Raw genomic sequence first — 20348 nt, 5'->3', positions numbered from 1 at the left:
AAGCAGAAGAATATTTCCAATTTAACAGTAACTCCCAGTAGCCGATCAGCTGCTCCATCAAGGAAAGTGCAAACACGTTTGCCTTATTATGTCTTCTTTGAAGGGAGGTGGTTAAGATGTAGGAAGATATGAAAAGATAGTCAATGGCATTCTATAATATTTGGTGTGCACCTTTCTTTTGTTTAGTTTTGTTTAGTTTAATTCAGGTTTATTAAAATTCCTCGTTTTCATATTTGCCCTTTGGTTCAGTAAACTGGTTTTTATTACATGCCGCTCCTGCTGTTCTTCAACATTCTTTTTTAAAGTTGTCCTGTGGCAAACCGCCTTATCAGCCCTTTATATAGTATTGCTTTATATCAGGTTGCTGCACTACACTCTATATTAACTTTAATATGCAACACGTATTCTTTCACTAGATAGCTCTTTAAGTGAGGTTTGACAAAACAGGAATATCTGGCAGTATAATTCACGATTTGCATTAAATTCCATATTTATTTAATCTAATTGTTAATTTCTGTTTAGGTTCAAGGCTGTAAAGTTTATAATGTGTTGATTAACATTAAGGTGTGCTGTCATTTTTTCTGCTGACAGAGTCTGTGTAACCTGAGAACACCACCACACAGCTTGGTTTACTCACCTCGAGCCAATGAGACCTATTCAAACCCTCAGTGCTTTGGTTATCTTCGTCACCTTATTTCTGATCTTCTTCTACTCGAGTCTACACCTAGAGACGACCGACAGTCTCAATGCGGGACCAGAGGACCTCCTGAAGGATCCCAGCCTCCAGGTCCACGACAGAGATGTGAAAACACAACCGTCCAAACAGGAGAGGTTCACCTTTCCTCCCCCTGTTGTCCTCAATGTGTCTGTTTCTGACGGCCTCAGAGAGGCCATCCCTCAAAATGAAGCCTACTGGAACCGCCTGCTGTACTCGGCCCTCAGGAATCGGGACAAGGGAGAAAATCCTTTCGGACATGACTCAGATTGGTCTCTCTGCAGGCAGACGAATCAAGATCATCTGCAAACCAATGTGCACGACTTCACCTCCTACCCGGTCTTAATTCAGGACTTTTTGCAGGGCATGAACTGCAGGTCCCCTCCAGTCCTGTTCAATCAACCCAACAAGTGCATCTCCGCTGAAGGGAAGGAAGACAACCAGACCTTTCTGCTTTTTGCTATCAAGTCAAGTCCTAGAAACTTTGAGCGGAGACAGGCGGTGCGGGAGACCTGGGGTCGAGAAGTGGTGTATCAAGATGGACTGAAGGTGCACACTGTGTTTCTGCTGGGTAGCTCCCCACTGGAGGACCCTGACCTCAGCTCTCTGCTGTCATTTGAAGCAAGACACTTTGGGGACCTCCTGCAGTGGGACTTCCATGAATCCCTCTTGAACCTGACGCTCAAAATGAACATGTTACTCCAGTGGACAGTGAAATACTGTCCCAAAGCCTCTTTTGTGTTTAGCGGGGATGATGACGTATTTGTAAACACACCAACATTACTCCGCTACCTGCAGTCTCTGGAGCCTTTGAAGGCCTCTCAGTTGTATGCTGGACAAGTCATAAGCAGCGCAAGTCCCCACAGGGCCCCTACAAACAAATACTACATTCCTCTGAGCTTCTATGACGGCCCATACCCTGCTTACGCTGGTGGAGGCGGTTTTATTATCTCTGGAGCGTTGCTGCAACGCCTCTACTCAGCTTCACATGTCATTCCTTTCTTCCCCATCGACGACGTCTACGCTGGGATGTGCTTTAAGGCTTTGGGGATTTCTCCTGAGGCAAACACAGACTTTCAGACTTTTGACATCCTGGAGAAGCATCGTGAGAATCTTTGTGTAAATAAAAAGCTTATTCTGATTCACCGGCGCTCCCCACAGCAAATTAAGAAGTTGTGGAAGGGCATTCACAACCCCTCGTTGACTTGTTGAACAGGACTGGTGACCAAAAGATGCAGCAATTAAAAAAAAAAAAAAGAGGAAACATTTACTTCAGCGACATATTTAAGCCATGTGGTATCATTGTCCTTTTTCATGATGATTCAGCAGGAGGAAATGTAATTGAGGGTCTTCTACTACTTTTGACATCTTGTCTGGACTCAAACTTCCAGCATGAACTAAAAGAGCAGTTCTGTATTTAAAAAAAGTTATAACAGGACTGTTTCATCATAGGATAGATCCTTGAAAAGTGGACGAAGCATTCATCAGCTTTAGTCTGAATTTCAGCATCAGGGGTCAAGATTTTTCACCAAGTCAAATGGAACAATCTTTAGATCCGTCATTGGCCTAACTTCCTTTTTGAATTTGAATAAAAACTAATTCAACCGAGATGTTTTGAAAGTTCCACCGTTTATTTTCCACAAAACACCAAAGATGTAACATAACTGTACAGACCCATCTAAAATTTGGGCGTGTATACCAAAACCATTTAAATAGGACAGTTCTAGAACACAAGTTATTCAGTCACCTCAAGATACACAAGGAAACCTGTTCAATACCATAATCACTGGAGAGGACAGCTACAGGAAGAGGGAACGTACACAAGGGCCAACTTCCACGGTTTATTGCTCGATCTGTATGTTTCACTTGTATTCAAACTGCACCGGCTGTTTTTTGCTACACAAAAAAAAAACATTAGTGACCTTGTAATTACTGTGATTCAAATATGATATAGCATTTATAGACTAGCTTGACTACTGACAGTATATCTGTTAACTTAAGGCACCAAAACCCATAGGCGTGAAGTACAATAGTTTTTGAAAGCACAATCTTTTCCCTCTCCTCCACACGTCCTATCAAATCTATACTTTTATGAATACAGTAAAAGTGTGCAGCAGTTATGTCAATCCTCACCCATTCCCACATTACGTCACCAAATAAAAACCTGTTCCATCCTGTGAATGCATTTACTTAACAAACTGGTCGAGCGGGTAGTGCTCCTTGTACTGCTGCAGATGCCTCCACATGGAGTCTCTCTGCTTGTTCAGATTGGGGGTCATCTCCTGGTACACGTCGGTAAACATCAGCTCGGGACTGGGCTTGAGGCGCTTCTCGGCCTTCTCAAACGCCTCCATCACCGTCTTGCGAGACTGCTTCCGCCAGCTCCTCTCGTCGTCCTCGCTCCACCAGTCACGGGCCGTCATGTAATGTCTCAGCCTGGAGATGGGATGGTCCTGCTTGTCCCAGTAGTTCACCTCGTCTACCGAGCGGTAGGCCGAGCTGTCGTCACTGGTGCTGTGGTGGCCAATTCTGAGGAAAGAGCGGAATTCTTAATTACTACAGCATTTTAGGGGGAGGGCGCATTTTCTACAACTCATCAAATGTTTGTTAAAATTGCAACCCTTTTTTAAGTTCTGTCACCTAATCCACTCCCTTAAATTCAAATGCTTCCCAAATATGTACTTTTAATATACAAGATACAATTTAGAGAGGGAAATCTAACAAATAATTAATAACTACTTTTTTTATAACTCAGAAAACTTTTTTTTTTAGAGATGGTTGCCTAAACCCGGTATTACACGGGCCCTGCTATTATACGCCTCTCCCTGCTGTGCAGGAGCTCTCCACAAACATGACCATACACACAGAAGTGAAGATTACTTCAGTTGACAACAACTAGGCCTGTTACTGTAACTACGTTCAAGGAGACGTTTGCACGTATAAAGCCAATACTTTTATACACCTGTTCAACAAGCATAAACATAATGTAGAAAAGAACAAGACCGTGTAAGCTATTTTGTTGAGTTGCCTCTTAGTGAAGGCTCTGAAGGACTTTAAGTGCCCTCTAGTGAGCCGGGTTGTGCCCGGGGATTTAGTGTGAAGGGTAACGAGGCAGGAGTGAAGCGGTGATGTCAACAAGGTTGGAGTAATCAAGTTGTTGCCGTCTTGGAACCTCCGTGTTATTTTATTACCTTCATTCGCACAGGCCTAACGTGTGCTCAACTAACCTGTAGGTCATTGCTTCAATGAGGAAGGGCTGGTTCTCGGCCACGGCTCTGCGGCGCGCCTCCTTTGTAGCGTTGTACACGGCAAACACATCGTTGCCATCGACGCGGATGGACAGCATGCCATACCCCGGCCCACGAGCGGCTGTTCAGTCGGAGAAAGAACGAAAAAGTGCGTTCATGAGAGCGTGCTGAGGACTTAAAATCGGACGCGGCAGGAAACCACTCTGAGGATTCTCACCGATGCCGTCGCCCCTGTACTGCTCGTTGGTGGGGGTGGAGATGGCGTAGCCGTTGTTACGACAGAAGAATATCAGCGGGCACTCCAGGGTGGCGGAGAAGTTGAAGCCGGCGTGTGCGTCCCCTTCGCTGGCCGCTCCCTCGCCGAAGTAACAGATCACGGCGCGGTTCATGTTCTCTCTCTTGATGGCGTATGCAGCTCCGGCCGCTGGAATGGACACACGGAGGCATGAATGTATATTTACAGGTGTGTGTGCGAGTACGGACAGACAGGGTTAACACACACACACACACACACACTCACCCTGAGGAATCTGAGTGGCCAGAGGAGAGGAGATGGTGACGAAGTTCAGATCTTTGGAGCCGTAGTGCACAGGCATCTGCCGGCCCTTGCCGAGGTCATCGGCGTTGGCGTAGCACTGAGCCATGAACATGTCCAGAGGAAAACCGCGGTACATCAGCACTCCTGCAGCGCAGCATAGGAGGGGAGGGGAGGGATTCTTAGATAACTATGTTTTATTAAAGACATGTTCGCTGACTGGTCTATTTCTAGATGTATTTTATACTTTTTTTTTTATTTAATGGGATCTACAAATAAAGACTGACATCATTGTGTTTCTAAATGACTGAACAACTAAATGCAGACAGATGCATTTCGACATTTTAGGAAAAACCACACGCCGTCCCGTCCTCACCAGCTTCTCTGTATTGACCGAAGACCATGTCGCTTGGGTCAAGAGCAGCAGCGCTACCAATATGCGTGCCCTCCTCACCATAGTTGGTCATGTAGAAGGAGATCCGACCCTGTAAGAGAAACAAGTTAACACGCCTGCACAAAATTCTTCAACTGTTTCCTTGTTCAACCGGGGCATTCAAGAAAAACCTCACCTGTCTCTGTGACTCATAAAGAATGCGGTCCATTGTGTTCAGCAGAGTCATCTTCTGATAAAAGTTCAAAACGGTCTCTTTGGAGAGCTGAGCAGGGAACAAACACACAAAACAACCAACGGATGAACTGAGTTGAGGTCATGGCGCCACTTTGAACTATCAGGGGCGTGGGCAGACTGACCGTACCTGAGGGTCTTGAGAGGGGTTGATAATGTTGCCCTGCCTGTCCATCACCCGGTACACTGGGATCCCAGAGATGACATTGGGCTGGATGAACTCAAGCTGATCCACAAACTCGGCTGAGGCTCCAGGGAACTGTGGCTTTTCCAGTGATGCGTCAAAGGGTTGCTGCCGGTGCACGGCCTGAAAGATTGAACACAAGCATTGTTTATTAATAACATCACTTTGGCAAAGCCAGGGCCCATCTCTAAAATAGACACCACAATGGTCTAGTCAGATTTCTCTTAACAATAATATATTTCCTGTTTCAAAGAATTGCTGCAATAGCTGTTAGTCACTGACTGTGTGTTTTGTGATTTAACATGTTTCAGCTTTAAACAGGGGATTTGATGGGATGCTGTTTCAATTCCATATCAATACTCTACAGTACCTGTCTGTATAATAAAAATAATAAGATTAAAATGTATCAGAACTGGATTATGATTAGTGATGCATTAATGAGTAAATTACTGTAAGGGTGCAGGTGGTAGAGGTGTCTTAATGTATAATAATATATCATCATGTATTAGTTGATATGCAATTTGTGTTAATCTAAATCTACAAAGTAACTAATAAGGAATCAAATAAATGTAGTGGAGCAAAAGCTACAATATTTGCTAAAGGAGTAGATGAATAAAGTAGCATAAAAGATGTATGTTAAGTTAAGTACAGCACTTGAATAAATATAGTTATGTCTTGATTATTACATTGTGACACTTCAATTAGGACTCAAAATACATTTATAGGAATAAAGAATGCAACATGTGTTATTTAACAATTCTCCATCATTATCTACATTATAGAAAAGATTATTTTTTGTGACGCACATCTGACAGAGACAGCAGATTGACAGTACAGCACAAATAACGCCAGAAAATGAATTTGTATTTCATTAGAGTTGACAGTTTATATGTTAAGTTTGTTTTAGTGAAAGGTATTTCCACTTCAAGTTGAACTTGAAGACGGAAGTTATGTCCTCACGCCCCTTTGCTCGACCAATGGGAAAGCAGCTAAGCCAACGCTTTGGACAGTCAGCTAGCTACCTAGCTTAGTTACCGAAGTTTCAGTCACAACAACAAACAGAAGGGACACCAGTGCCAGTCAAGCTGCTGGTTACATGGTAACACATATATATATTCACAAACATGTTGACACCTTCAGGTTGAGCTTCATAAGGATGCGTTGGAGGATCGGTAGATAAATAACACTACGTTAGTTTTGGCAAGGTTGTCAGCTAACGCTAAGCTAGCTGGCTCACAACCAATCGCGATGACGTTCAGTCAAGAATCCTTGATGATTCACCAACTCCAAACATTTCTCATCCTGACCCTAAACACAATAATGTTCAATTATATATCTGCACTTAACTATCTCGTGCCTAATCATTTCACGTGACAACGCGAGTTTTGATTTAGGGCCAAAATCAGACGACTTCTTCCAATAACCCTGTGGTTGCTAAAGCGACCTTCGGTGTTATGAAGCTAACCAGAGCTATCGAACAGCAACGTTACAACGCAGCAATGTTGCCCGTGTTCAAACTTACAGCGACTCTGAAGGCTCTGTGTTGAAGCAGCCTAGATGCCTTCAGTCCTGTCGTCTGACGGGCAGCATTGAAGCACACTCCATACATTTTGTTTATACTCCTCACAGCCGCCGCCATCGGGACAGTCCACAGTTAGCTTGTGCACAAGCTCGTCAGGAGCGTTACACGCTACAGTAAATGTTTTAGATTCACGCGACAGAACGAGCTAACAGGAACAGTTTGATCGCCTTTCAGTCCGCTGCACTGACATTCGCATCCACAATCACACTTGCAGGGCGAATAGCTACAAACGGCGGAGTCGAGTCAACCACAATAATCATCACATCCGGTTATACCTTCACATTAAGAGTCAAGGTGACCAAAAGCACTTAGCAGTGTTTAGCAAGGGAACCGAGAGCAGTGGAAGAAATCAAATATTTTACTTGGGTAAAAGTAACACCACAGTGTAGAATATTCATGGTGGCCATGCGTAGAAGTACAAAAGTACTAGCATCAAAACAAAAGGAGTGTACCAAAAGAAGAAGTACTCATCATGCACAGCAACCTTTCAGAATATATATATATGGTTTGAAATTATGTATGTAGTCATGTGTACATCACTTTAATATTGCAGCTGGTAAATGTGGGGATAACTATAAGTACTTTATGTACTGCTGGGTAACGTTACATACCACATGATAAGCATGATAAATATTTAAAGGGCTTATATACAGAATATTTTCTCTTAGTTTGAAGGTAAATCAGGTCTTTTCCGGTATCATCATACTTAACTAAGCAAGGAATCGCTTGAAGCGGAAGCCTCAGACTGTTTATGCATGCCTCAAACGTGTTTGGGGGTGTAATTATACACCTGATAACCTTTTCCGCATTGCTTTGTCTCTCACATAGACGCAGTTTATCCAGTGACTTTGTAAACACTGCAAGCACATGTTATAAGCTGTGAGAACATCCTGCAGTGATACATTATTTCCAGTGGTGGAGGAAGTACTCACATTTTTTTTTTTTTACACAAGTAGCAATAACACAGTTTAGAAATAGTCTGTAACAAGTAACAGTCCTGCATTCATACCAACATTAAAAGTGATATTTGTGCATAATGGCCAAAAAAGAATATGTAAGCATTGGTTCAGTGTTCAGTGTTCTAGTGAAGTTAGGGCTAATTTGAAGTACTACCTATGGGCAGTTTAATCAATAATAATACATCATTGCTTATTGGTTATAATTTGTATTAATAATCTGAATCTGCAGGTAGTAACTAAAGCTATAAGCTAAACATGTTTTGAATATACAATATTTTGCTATCAAATGTAATGGATTAGAAGTATAAAGTGGCATAATATGGAAATACTGAAGTAAAGTACAAATACCTAAAAAATGTAATTACTTTGTGTACAGAACGTTAGTAAATGTACATAGTTACTTTCCAACATATTTCTTGAATACATTTGCTCCATTTAGCCTCAATGGCTTGGGCTGAAACGTTTTCTTAATTGTGTGACAGTTTACAAGTGTCCCCTTCCTAACTCATAACTAATGTCAATACCTTCACGTGTAGTCTCCCTGTATGTATAGACAGAAGTATTCATTCGGTGTATATACACATATTTACATCTCACAAAATGGAAGTAAGATTCATGTGGTAAAAACTAGTGAATGAGTAGTAGTAGTAGAATAGTCACATTATTTGGAGGTATCAAAATATACATTTGGGTATTTTACCCTTTATGTCATAAGTAAGGGCCCCAAACGGCAAAACAGATTGCGTCACTCGCCTGCGACAAACTAATCACGCCCATGGGGAGCAGCAGTCAAGCAGCATGATGGAAGTGTGCGGCTCTTCAAATGTTACTCTGAGAGAGTTTGGTTGTGAGCAGAGTTTACTGTCTCGACCTGACGGCTCTGCTTCCTTCATTCAAGGTAACACAGACTCAGAGGACCGTGACTCGCGGAGCCGACTGTAAGAGGCAGCTAGCTAGCTGCTGGTGTTAGCCTACTTTAGCATCAAGAAGCTTTGGGCAAGTCAGTCATATCATATGTTGGGTTGTGTGTAGGTGACCTTAGTTCAACACTTCATTCTTGCCTACATTTTATTTATTTAACTCAAAAATGGTCGTAACCATTGTGTGTTCATCACTTAAATGTAGCACCTGGTCAAAGTGGAGCCAATATGAATTACTTTATATATTGATGGGTAGCTTAACCAACAATGATATATCGTCATTTCTTATTTAATTTATATTTAGTGTTAATAATCTAAATCTTCAAAGTAACTAGTAACTCCAAAATGTGGTGGGCAAGAAGTATAAAGTAGCATATAATGGAAATACTCAAGTAACATACCTCAGAATTGTACTTGAGTAAATGTAGCTACTTTCTACAACTGCTCATCGTTCATCATTCTCAGTTACTCACAACGTATCAAATCTGGTCGGTACTCATTAGCATTGAGTTTTTGTTTAAACAAATGCATCAAACGGTAAGCAGCAGCAACTCTATTGCCTACACTTTTAAGCTTAAATATCAGTTAGAGTAGGTTTTGATGTATTGTGTCTGTCTCTATGTAATACTCTGTTGCAGATAATGTGCTGTCAGCTTGTCATAATGGTTGTATAACTGTATAATAAACAGTTTGCTCAGTTTAAGTGTTTTGGACGGTCTGTCTGTACCCACACAGCTGAGTGCATTGTTGTTCTGTGCCTATATTTTTGACAAATACGATACACAAATCCAGTACAATCCAATGTTTATAGCAGTGGTCGACACCTGTCAGAGGCCTGCTCTCTACTACTAATTTCCCCAACGTGGATCAGTAATGTATTACTAGTTGAGTAATGCTGTCTTTTGTTCACATGTGAAGGAGACACAAGTGTGTTGGCCGCCACTTACGGACCAGCCGAGGTCAAAGTCAGTAAGGAGATCTATGACCGGGCAACACTGGAGGTGTTGATCCAGCCCAAAGTGGGACTGCCAAGTAAGTGATTATCTCATTTCCCATCATGCAGCTTTATTTCATGTGTTTATTGGGAGTCTAATGCAGTTCCTGAATGCTGTTCTAACACAATGTGGGCAGTTTAAATCTTCTATTTGAGTGATAATTTCTTCTATTTACTTTCTAGCGCTTATTTGCTTTGTTAATGTTCAGTTTGAATGTTGCACACACAGGCAGGATACTTTAGTGACAATGCAGTGTTGAAATTAGGACATGCATAACGGGACTTAAGGAGTTTAAGGTGCTTTAGGAGGCTAGTAACTGTTAATTGTACAGCCTTGTCCACTTGTGGTGTGCATTAACGGCCATACCACAACACAGCACTAGGTGGTGTAAGTGAGCCAGTCTAACTCCCGTATATATCCCAACATTTCTTTATTTTCTAGGTGTAAGGGAGCGATCACAAGAGCAGTGTGTGCGAGAAACCTGCGAGGCATCTCTGCTCTTGTCACTTCATCCTCGCTCCTCCCTCACCCTCATCCTTCAGCTGATACATGACGATGGTTCGGTATCCTTCAGTAAAGCTCCGCCGGTAGGGCGCTGAACCGGTATGTTAGAGGTGTTTCCTGGTCGGTGTGCTTCCTTATCTGTTCCGCAGATCTTGTCCTGCTTTCTGAATGCTGCCTGCATGGCTCTTATGGATGCAGGCCTGCCCATGAGTTGCCTGTTCTGTGGCGTGACCTGTGCCATCGACGCAGACGGTCAAATCGTCACAGACCCCACTGCAGTGCAGGAAAAGGTAAATCTGAGGCTCATGTGTTGTGTAAAAAAAACCACCCCAAAGTCCTTTTGTTTATTTAATTAAAGTTCCAAGGTGACAAAATACATCCCACATAGGAACATCTTAATAGTTCAGCTGAGGGGAAGCAATGTTCTCATAGGGTGAAGGGCATGAGAAGAGGTGAGTATATTTATGATCAGTAAAGCATACATGTTTCATTGTACAGGAATAAAAAAGTACATTTAAAGGCCTTTGATCTATATAAAAATCATCTTTTGAGATATTTAAAACATTGATCATGAATATTTAGTAGGTTTGAAAAGCCGTAAAACAGATTTAATATACGCTAGCAGTCATCTACCGGCCAGTCTAGTTAAAGTCCATATTCTAGTGAAATTAGCTGTCTGTCCGTGCATTGCGCTTTCAGCTATAAAACTGTGGATTTCACTCCATCTAAACTTGCATAACTCCACGGTTTGCTTGAGTTCAAAAGACACTTTGGGAAATGTGGAAGTCTTACATAAACGGAGGCAGATTCAGATGAAGTTGGCCTCACCAAAAATGTGCCACCGCTGACCGAACAGAAGAGGACAGAAATTCTCTTTAACGCATTATAACAGAACCATTGAACACATTGAACATGACGAGTTGATGGTAAGTAACTCACTCTTTAACTCAATCTTGTTCTCGTCGGTGTCCACTCTCACCAGGAAAGTCGGGCTGTGATGACCTTCGCTATTGACAGCACAGAACGCAGAGTAATCATGTCATCCACCAAAGGGTCGTTTTCAGTACACGAGGTCGGTAAATAAATGAGCAAATGTCTGTGCTACATTGTCAAATGTTGTTTTCGTGAATCATGCCTGATGTGTGATTTCCAGATTTGTTGGACATAAAGTAAAGCTTTACTCTGTCAGTGATCTGTCTGGTGATAACGAGATGCTTTTTCAGACTCTAGTTATAGCGCAGACCTTTCATATGTGTTGTTTTCCTCTACAGCTGCAGCAGTGTATTGCAGTCAGTCAGAAAGCATCAGAGAAAATCTTCCAGTTCTACAGAGACTCTGTCAGCCGCCGATACTCCAAAACCCTCTGATGAAGCAGCAGCAGCAGCTCTGCTTTTTCTAGTCTTGCTTTTTTTTTTTTTTTTAACAATGATTTTAAATACTGATGTTATAATAAAACATTTATTCACCACTTTGGGCTACCTTTGCTTCAGTTCAGTTGTAGTCAGCTGTGAAGCAAGGTTTACGTTTGGACTTTTGTGAGAAGACAACGTTGAACTGTTAAGTGAGGATGCAAAATAAAAAAAGAGCAGAGATGAATGTCAAACAAGTGCATTTATTGGGATTCATTGATTATTCTCTCTGTTTAATATTTACATGTATTAAAAGGAAGTGGAATAAATATCTCTTGTACTAACTCATTTGCCACAACCTTTGACCTTTTCATTGACAATCTATACAAGTGATACAAAGTGAGACAAATCTGACTGGAGCCCGTCAGGTGACCGAGCGATCTGTCGAGTCAATCCACAATAAATGCTCACATCTAAATCACTAATTGTGGTAACTCGGCTGTAACAACAAAGGGTCTTTTTTTAAATTTTTCATTGACACAAAATGTCCAGTGGAGACAGAGGACGGCTCGGGATTGTCAGGACTGTACAACGCCGTGCATGACTCGGGTTAGTGCAGCATTACCGCAGCACATCAACGGTGATAGCTGAGATATCAGGTGTGTCTACATATACCGCCGACAGTGACCATTACATATTATCAGCTCAGTCTTGATACAACACTGGGTTTGCAGAAAACATAAAGTATTTGCAGTTCATCAGGAGACTATAAAAACTATACATCTAAATAGAAAACGTCAACTTTTACCGTACAGTCTTTTTTTCTTTTTTTTAAATCGTTTACTTTTGAGGTCCCTTGTTCACTGCTTCCTTAATGGCACATTTAAGCTCAAACCAATATGGCCAGAGTGTTTGACTTTTACCAAAGCTGGGTTTCTTTGCAAAAGTTCAGGACCAAATGAAGGAAGTGCCCGTAGCTCGGAGCAGGTTTGTACATGGCAAACTACAAACTGGCCATGCAGGTTTCTGTCGTGACCGAAATGGAGATTTTACTGACTCATGCATCACGTGGCTGAGCGCTAAGATGTCTCGCCAGGCAACCTTTTTTTTGTTTTACCCCTTTGCTCATCTGAACAAAGTGTTACTGTTTGCTTACATAAGTTTGAGTAGCCAACTTCATTTTCAAGTTTGTCATACGGCAAGAAGCAACTTTCTGAAGGATTGCAGTCCTTTTGAAGGAGAAAGTAGCAGAATCTATATTTGGAGAGCGCGGAGCAGCAGCCTGGTTGCTTCTATTCATGGAACAGCTCATAAAAGGATCATCCTTAGAGTATCTTCCATATTTTTGGCACTTTTCCTTGCATGTCTGCACCTCTCGTCTATGTCATCATTTCCTAACACTGTATACAGAAGCAGCTCCTTTATGTCTATACCTAGAGCCAGTGTTTCACATCACCACTTTGCTCTTCATTTGAAAAGTCCTGAAGTTATATTTATTTTTCTTATATAATGGCACTATATGTTTGTTTTTTTCATTTAGTATTTTTTTGTGCATTTAAAAATAAAGATACTTATTGAACTTGGCATGAAACAAAGCAGATTCAGTCCGTTCTGCAGGTTAACAATTGTGACGCAGAATGTGAAATCAGGATGTGCATGTGCAGTGTGTTCCCTGTGGGTCCCTCTCTCTCTGGCCAGAAGAGTAGCAACACATTCTGGCTTCTCTGAAAGAATAACGCTTCTGGCTCTACATATTAAAAAAAGAAAAGAGGAAAAAAAAAGCTCTGGGCTCTCAAAGCCTTCTCCAGCTTTCACCCCACAAGCGACAGCACAATGAGGTCCATCAGGATTTAGCTGCTGCCTTGTCCTTGCTGCGACCTTCTCACAAATCTGCAGCCTCCATCGCCCGTCCTTGCCTCCGCTCGGCTCCTCCCAGGCGGACCCTTGCTTCTCTTTCCGTTTCCACTGACGGTGATATCTACGGTGTTGCGATAACATCTGCATTTGTTGTCCCAGTTTTTTGTTTTTTCTTACTTCAGTAATGTTTAACATGTGATGACGGCGACAGCACAAATCGAAAGGATGGCAGGTAACTTAAGTCCTCGGGTGACGACATGAATCACATTTACAGACTGAATCTTCGATACGGAGTGAAGGACTGTCCTCTGAGCTGAGTAATGTCCTGATCCAATTAGAGGTGATTATGATCTATACACCAGCTCTCCTGTCCTTCTCCAGTTGGTGTAGGGTCGACGGACAAAACACTGTGATTATTTAACATCTGTGTGTTAGTATTCATGAGATGTGTGAGAGGTAATTTGTGTGTGTGTATGTGTGTGTGTGTGTGTAGTAGTAGTAGTAGTAGTAGTAGTTGCTTTTATGGAGGTTTTCCAGACAGGTAGGAAATCAACGCGGCGATGGCACAGATGTACGTGATGATCCCAAACACGATGGAGAGCACCGAGAGCCACAGAGCCTGGCGAGACGCTGCGTTGGCCCCCTGAAAATCCCCCTGAGCCGACGCCTTGTTGGTCTGGAGGAGACAGCAGAGCGAGATAAGGATTAGAAGTGTGGGGGGAGCATTTGTCATCGTTTGTCAATGTCCTCCCTGGCCTCCACTTTCCTCTTCCACTCATTCCAGTCACACGCTAAGCCCATAATATGTTCCGTCTCTGAATCACATTCATCACTTTCTCCTTCCTCCTTCCTTCCTCTCCCCCTCCAGTCCTCATCATTGACTCTGACCTCTGTTTTAGGCGGCACTCAACTATATTGGAAATCTATCACTTTGGGGCTTCTTGTTATGACTCTAATTAAACCTTAACGAAGGCCATTGATCTGATCAAAAGGCCTTTGCAGCTTGCTGCCAGTTAGCTTTGCAAAAACGTTAATGGGGTTTCTCCCCCCTCCCCCCTGCACTGCTGGAAGGACGCCTATATAAACTGAGGGGCCTCTGGCGACTAGAGATAGAGATGTTATGGGCTTTTCCACACTGTCACTGATAATAGTGACTGATGAGATAGTTGGTGCAGTGTTGTTGTCCCCTTTTCCCTTTGGTCTGCTCCATTTTTCCACCAGCCTTGTCTTAGAAGAGATTGATAATCTCAGCTATCAAATTAACACTGAGTGAGACTGATTTTGAACAGCAAGAGGAGAGAAAATACATAAACAGTATATATATATATACACACAACTAACCAATATATGTAAGTGATGGGAAGGTTGTTAACATGTTTATCTCATGCAAATATTGACACTGAGTTGTTATTTTTAAAGCATCTTAATAAAGATTCTGTATAAAAAAATCTGAATAGCAGAGGACACGTATAGTATAGAAAAGGTGATTTATAGATAATTGACTAAAAATGTCATAAATATGATTAAAATATATTAAACGGATCATGTTTTATGAAGACGTTTTAATATACATGAAACATTTATAGACAGTCGTGGCAGCAGTAGAAGGTCAAGATGTTTCAATAACGGAAAAGGAAATCTATCAACGATATGTATTGACCCAATGAAGTAAATCAATAAATCAATAAATCAGTCTAAATGATGGGAGAGAGACACTGTTTTTCTGAATAGTATTTCTAAAAAATTATCTAAATTTAAACAAAAACAACGCACATCCTCATGCATTTCTCCTTTGGATTGTTCCATTTCAAACCTCTCGTGGAATAATCCTGCAAATATAGGTGTAATCCCTCCCGGACTAAATTTAGACCCATAATGCCCACATTTGCAAGAAACTGGACCTGTAGTTAGTCTCTACTGCAGAGGCTGTGAACTACAGTGCCAGGTAGTATCTTGTCAGCTGGACTGAGTGCGTGTGCGTGTGTGCATGCATGTGTGTGTGTGTGTGTGTGTGTACCTTCTGTGAAAGGTAGAAGGCAGCGATGCCCAGGGGCCAGAAGCAGCAGAGCATGGAGAAGAAGGCCAGACCCAGGTAGTCCTGAGGGATCATCAGAGGGAAGTTGCTCTCACTGTCTGTATCACTGAAGTCATCAATGGATGAGTCCTGGGATTCAAACAGAGCGCACTTGGGTTGAGTTCAGGTTAAACTGCAGAAGGAAACCTCACAGGTGGTTTTGTTTGCAGAGGATTTGAGATATTTGTCTTTCGGATTTCTGCCTCCACACAAATGCGATGGAGATTCATTTAATACATTTTTTTTTTACCAGCAATTGGAAATGACATTAAAGAAAATCAACAGCAATCTCTCACCATAAAATGTGTCCCCATTATTCTGGATAATCCACAGAACATTCTTTCATTCAAAGGAGACCTGTGGGTTCTCCAGAGTAACCGGGACATTGTTTCTGGAAGGACACATATATGCTGAATATATCCTGAATGTCATTTTTAAATGCCGTGAGCACAACAAATCAAGCTGAACTTTGTGGCAGCCCATTGCTCTTGCTTTTAATGGTGTATAGTTAGCAATACAGTGTGTTTATACACTTTGATCAGCTTTATTGAGGTAAAACAATTATTATTATATGCTCTAACACTAAGTCAGTGTTTTACGGACGCATTATAAACGCGCTTGTGTTGTTGTGCTCCCGTCTTCCACAACAACTGTAAAAACTTTTGCTGGTGCCTGTGAGCTAATGTGACTGAATGGGGTTAGCCTGGATGTGCACTAGCTCTGCTGACCGCAGGCGATTCGTGACTCATGCATCTTTTTGAAACAGCTGCATATGCAATCCGACTTCCTCTCTCTCTCACTCCGACCCTGTCACATTGCTCCGCTTGTTTTATTGTGCATTTTCCAAAGATGCTCCTTGCAACATTGGAGCAAATGCTTCGTAGACCAGCATCCCTTTAAAAACAGAAAAGAGTAAGAGTACGTCAAGACAAACGGTTCTTTAAAACTTCTCCAAAAGGTCATCTCTCCTGCCGTGGCATCGTACTGATCGTTCAGCACGAAGCAGTGATGGAGTCTTACTCCTCTAACTGGGGATTCGGAGTGAAACCAGGGAGAAGGAGATGTTGCGTGGTGCCTCTTTGAGGTCACTGCAAGGTTTTATTCCCACTGGCCTGCGCCTTTTGCATCGCTGCACTACTGCCAGCATTCACAATAAGTCTTTTTTTGTGTGCTGTTCTTTTGTCCTTGTGGAGCAAACTCCTCACCGAAACTTTGCAGCAGCCTCTTGATTTTAACGGTGTGTGTGTGTGTGTGTGTGTGTGTGTGTGTTTGTCCGCTTGCTTGTGTTCTTAATCAAAGTAATCATCGTACAAACGGCCTTCAGCCTTTTAGTTCTCAGTGGGTGATTAGACCTTTGTGATATAACCTTGGCCAGATCATTTTCATAATTATCTAAGCAGCCAGCGGCTACTTACTTGTGACATTTACAGCATATACATTCTCATGTTGACTCCCAAAACGTCAGATGACCACTGTAAGAGTCTTAAAGCTAATTTACGTCTCCCTCCAGGGTGGGTTATGCTCGGTGATCTATGAAATAGAACTGGCATCCTCCATCGCTATACTGTAGTGACATTACCTGCACCGCAGCAGGAGAGGAGCTTTATGTAATCTGGCTTTTTGACAGTGAGCATTCAATTGCTGCCTTCCTCCGGAAATGCACCGCTCATATGTCTATTTTAAGTTCCTCTTTGGCTCCCAGAGTCTGTACTGAGAGCAGGAGAGTCTCTCTCGCTTTTTATGCAAAACTCCTACAAGCCATGAAGAGGACATGGTAGAAATGAAATGGACGGATATGATGATTATTTATGTGTATAAACAATTAGTCAATTAATTAAAGAAAATGCATCTGCAACTATTTTGATAATTCGATTCATCTGTTCAGTCATTTATCCAGCCATGGCTCCCTGACTCAGCTTCTCCAGTGTTAGGATTTGATGCTTTTCTCTGTTGTATATCGTTGTATATTTGAAGATGTCCTCTTGGACAGAGAGTCCAGACGTACTCAGACTTTTAAAACTATTTTCTGACGTTTAATAGACGAGAAAATAAATGCAAGTTTCGGCCCTATTAGTCTTCCTCTTGAGCATATGCAGAAAGTGAATAAGTTGCACTGCGTTGTGATGGCGTTGTCATCATTTTGTTTAAAATGAATGCTTGATTTGACAATTTGTAATTCAAATAAGAAAAACTCTTGTTTTCAGTACACATGAAAAAAACACTCTGAGCATCATGTGAGTGGGATGTCTTACGTCAGAGTCGGGGAGCAGGTCGTCCTCATCGTCAATGCTGTAGGACATACTGTGGTAGTCCTGTGTCTCGGCCAGCAGCTTCCTCTCCAGCGTGGAGCCGGGCCGGATGTCCACAAAGGTGGTCTCCAGGTAGTCTTTGCTGAGCAGGGAGTCCGCATGGCCCCAGATGGGAGCCGGCGGGTAAAAGGACTCCAGCGTGCGAGGTAAGGAGCAAGGGTCAAGTGGCTGCTGCTGCTGAAGCTCAGGACGATGTCCACAATAGCCCCTCCACGCTAAGGGAGGGTAGGCCCTGTCCTCCTCACACTTCACCAAGATGCCCTTGAACATCCCGCCAGGGGCCTGACTGGTCCCGGGCCCCAGCCCCGTCCCCGATGCCTGGCTGTTATTGGGGTTTTCTCCCAGAAGAGGGTGCTCCAGCTCATCTATATTCTCCATCCCTCTCTTTTAATGCCAACCGCACAAGAGGCCACCACATCAACAACCAAATGTAATCTACAAATCGGTCTGCCGAGCGACTCCCTGAAGAGTGTCCAATGGGTTTACGCAAAGGCAGCTGCTTTGATGGCTTTAGTGTTTCAGTGATAATCCATCCGTAATCCTATTCTTTAATTTTTCTCTTATTTCAGGCCTCTGTCCAGAGGCCGACAACACATACCGGGTTTATGAAATATCCTTAATGTTCCAGTGGTACCTTTCTCCTGTGTGCTATGAGATGTGCTGAAAGTGTGCAGGGGATTCGAGATCCTCTTTTCCTCACATGTCATAAACTACTTGTTTCAGGGCTTGATGGCTCGGGATTTGCCCCGCGTCTTCCATTTCACATGATTGAGTGCGTCAGCGGTCATGAATATGCTAATGTTGGCCACTTTCTCTCTCATACAATATGGAAATGTCAATTCTGATGATGGAGGACCTTGATTAGCCCCTGACAGGCTAACGAAAACACTGGGCAATGGGTTTTCAGTGCAATCTGCCCTCAGGAACTCATGGAAACTGTCTCGTGCAATAAAATACAAAGTCTTACTAATCTCAGCACAGTGTCGTTATCAGCATGAAAGCTCTGGATGTCAATCTTTCCCGTCAACCGCTTTGGATGCAAATGGGTACTTACTTGTGAGTGGAGAAATGATTGTGGAGAGAATAACAAAAAAGACTTTCAGTCTGTCGTGACATTCAGTGGTGTGTTTGTTCGCGCTGACGCCGCTTCAAGAAAAAGCAGCGGCCCTCCAAATGACTGGACGCACAGTGGGGTGCTTTGAAGCTTGAACATGCACAACCTCCGGCAGCAGTCAAACTAGTGGCGCAAAGAACGGATTGGGGCCATATTTGAGGGCAGTTAATCTGTAAAAGCAACGCGGCTCCAGAAATAGAATCCTAAGGCGCACGTCGGCAGGTCAGCGGGCCCGCCAACAAGCCGGTTCCTCTGCTGTTGCTGCAGGAAGCCATGAGGAAGAAATCAAAAGTCCCCCCCGCTGTTGATTTATGGCCGTGTGTTTGCTGCCTGGCTCGGCGGCGCTCCTTCGGGACATGTATTTTTAATGTACCCCCCCGTCCACCTTAAGAGGGTTTCATTCGGGACAGACGAGGAGTCGGGCAGCTCTCTATCCCGTTCGATGACGACGACGAGGTCTGTTAAGAGAGGAGCAAGGTCACACAAAATATTTAGACATCACAAGCTTCACTGCCAAGGCTCCAGTTTGGACCAGAGAGTTATTATTCCTCACACACATACACACACATACACTACTTGGGCTACATGTCTAAACTTAACCCCAACCCCAACCCCAACTTCACATGAGACACAGGACGTCAGCAGGGTATCATTTCTACTGTGTGAAATGATAACTGTACCCGGGTGTTGGAGAGAACATGGGACACACTGTAACTCGGCACAATATTACCGCAGTGCTGCAACGTGGCCTAAGCATTAGTGATATCCCTTAAATTAAAAGTAGCCGATGTAACATTTACAGCTCTTTAAAACGGACACATGCTAGTTTTCTAATGGGAAAGGACATTCTAATTGTGTCTACATGCTTAGAAACTGTCGAGTTCTTTCCTTCCCTCGGGTTATGTTTTTCATTCCGTGTCATTCTTTCATCGGTTTACTGTTTCATTTCGTTACACTAACACAGGGGTGGCCAACCAGTCAAAGACCAAGAGCCACATTTTTTACTGTGTTACCGCAAAGAGCCACATCATACACATGGGCACACATGAACATCACCCTATCCCTTCCTCACACACACACATACCTTTGCTCAGCCAGATTTATTGTAAATGTCACACACCAATATGATAATGACAGAAATGGACTCCTAAGACCACAGGCCAGTCATTTTCAACAATGAACATTGTGTGCACTGTCTCACACAGACAAACTCTCAGTTCAACCAAGTCCACAAACAAAAATATAATAATTTACAATAGTGTTTTTCTTTTACTATGCATGTTACTTAGTGGGACTTCTGGCATTCCTTGCCTTGAACAATCCTCTTCAAATCTGGCTTGTATTCCGTTGTTGCCACTCGAAGCAATTCTTTCACATG

At 42.8% G+C, this 20348-nt stretch overlaps 4 protein-coding genes across 4 annotated transcripts; 2 read left to right on the top strand and 2 right to left on the bottom strand.

Moving 5' to 3' along the window:
• Positions 1–646: 646 nt before the first annotated feature.
• On the top strand, positions 647–1965 carry LOC306701129 (N-acetyllactosaminide beta-1,3-N-acetylglucosaminyltransferase 2-like; the record flags this gene model as incomplete). The annotated part of the gene is made up of 1 exon (XM_079166381.1): positions 647–1965. One exon carries the CDS (start codon positions 647–649, stop codon positions 1925–1927), a length of 1281 nt encoding a protein of 426 aa, XP_079022507.1. The 3' UTR covers positions 1928–1965.
• Positions 1966–2325: 360 nt separating this feature from the next.
• Positions 2326–7124, bottom strand: bckdha (branched chain keto acid dehydrogenase E1 subunit alpha). The gene is made up of 8 exons (XM_079165797.1): positions 6830–7124; positions 5254–5430; positions 5068–5154; positions 4875–4983; positions 4484–4645; positions 4181–4387; positions 3943–4084; positions 2326–3244 (listed from the first exon to the last, which is right to left on the bottom strand). Exons 1-8 carry the CDS (start codon positions 6944–6946, stop codon positions 2902–2904), a joined length of 1344 nt encoding a protein of 447 aa, XP_079021923.1. The 5' UTR covers positions 6947–7124; the 3' UTR covers positions 2326–2901.
• Positions 7125–8629: 1505 nt separating this feature from the next.
• On the top strand, positions 8630–11939 carry exosc5 (exosome component 5). Its single transcript, XM_079166896.1, has 6 exons — positions 8630–8746; positions 9687–9800; positions 10205–10326; positions 10417–10557; positions 11250–11339; positions 11539–11939. Exons 1-6 carry the CDS (start codon positions 8647–8649, stop codon positions 11632–11634), a joined length of 663 nt encoding a protein of 220 aa, XP_079023022.1. The 5' UTR covers positions 8630–8646; the 3' UTR covers positions 11635–11939.
• Positions 11940–13993: 2054 nt separating this feature from the next.
• On the bottom strand, positions 13994–18234 carry tmem91 (transmembrane protein 91; the record flags this gene model as incomplete). Its single annotated transcript, XM_079166928.1, has 3 exons — positions 13994–14149; positions 15491–15637; positions 17800–18234. 3 exons carry the CDS (start codon positions 18232–18234, stop codon positions 13994–13996), a joined length of 738 nt encoding a protein of 245 aa, XP_079023054.1.
• Between the last annotated feature and the right edge of the window lie 2114 nt (positions 18235–20348).

Source organism: Pholis gunnellus, assembly GCF_910591455.1.
Source record: "Pholis gunnellus genome assembly, chromosome: 9".
NCBI classification, from domain to species: domain Eukaryota; kingdom Metazoa; phylum Chordata; class Actinopteri; order Perciformes; family Pholidae; genus Pholis; species Pholis gunnellus.
Note: the sequence above shows the minus strand (reverse complement) of the source record. Positions and strands in the feature narration are given on the sequence as shown.

Coding starts and splice junctions, on each gene's coding strand:
- bckdha (XM_079165797.1), bottom strand. CDS start 6,946: ATGGCGGCGGCTGTGAGGAGTATAAACAAAATGTATGGAGTGTGCTTC. Junction 5,155..5,253: donor ACCCCTCTCAAGACCCTCAG/GTACGGTCAGTC, acceptor TTCCCTGCTCAG/CTCTCCAAAGAGACCGTTTT. Junction 4,646..4,874: donor CGGTCAATACAGAGAAGCTG/GTGAGGACGGGA, acceptor GCTGCGCTGCAG/GAGTGCTGATGTACCGCGGT.
- exosc5 (XM_079166896.1), top strand. CDS start 8,647: ATGATGGAAGTGTGCGGCTCTTCAAATGTTACTCTGAGAGAGTTTGGT. Junction 10,327..10,416: donor TGATACATGACGATGGTTCG/GTATCCTTCAGT, acceptor TCTGTTCCGCAG/ATCTTGTCCTGCTTTCTGAA. Junction 11,340..11,538: donor GGTCGTTTTCAGTACACGAG/GTCGGTAAATAA, acceptor TTTCCTCTACAG/CTGCAGCAGTGTATTGCAGT.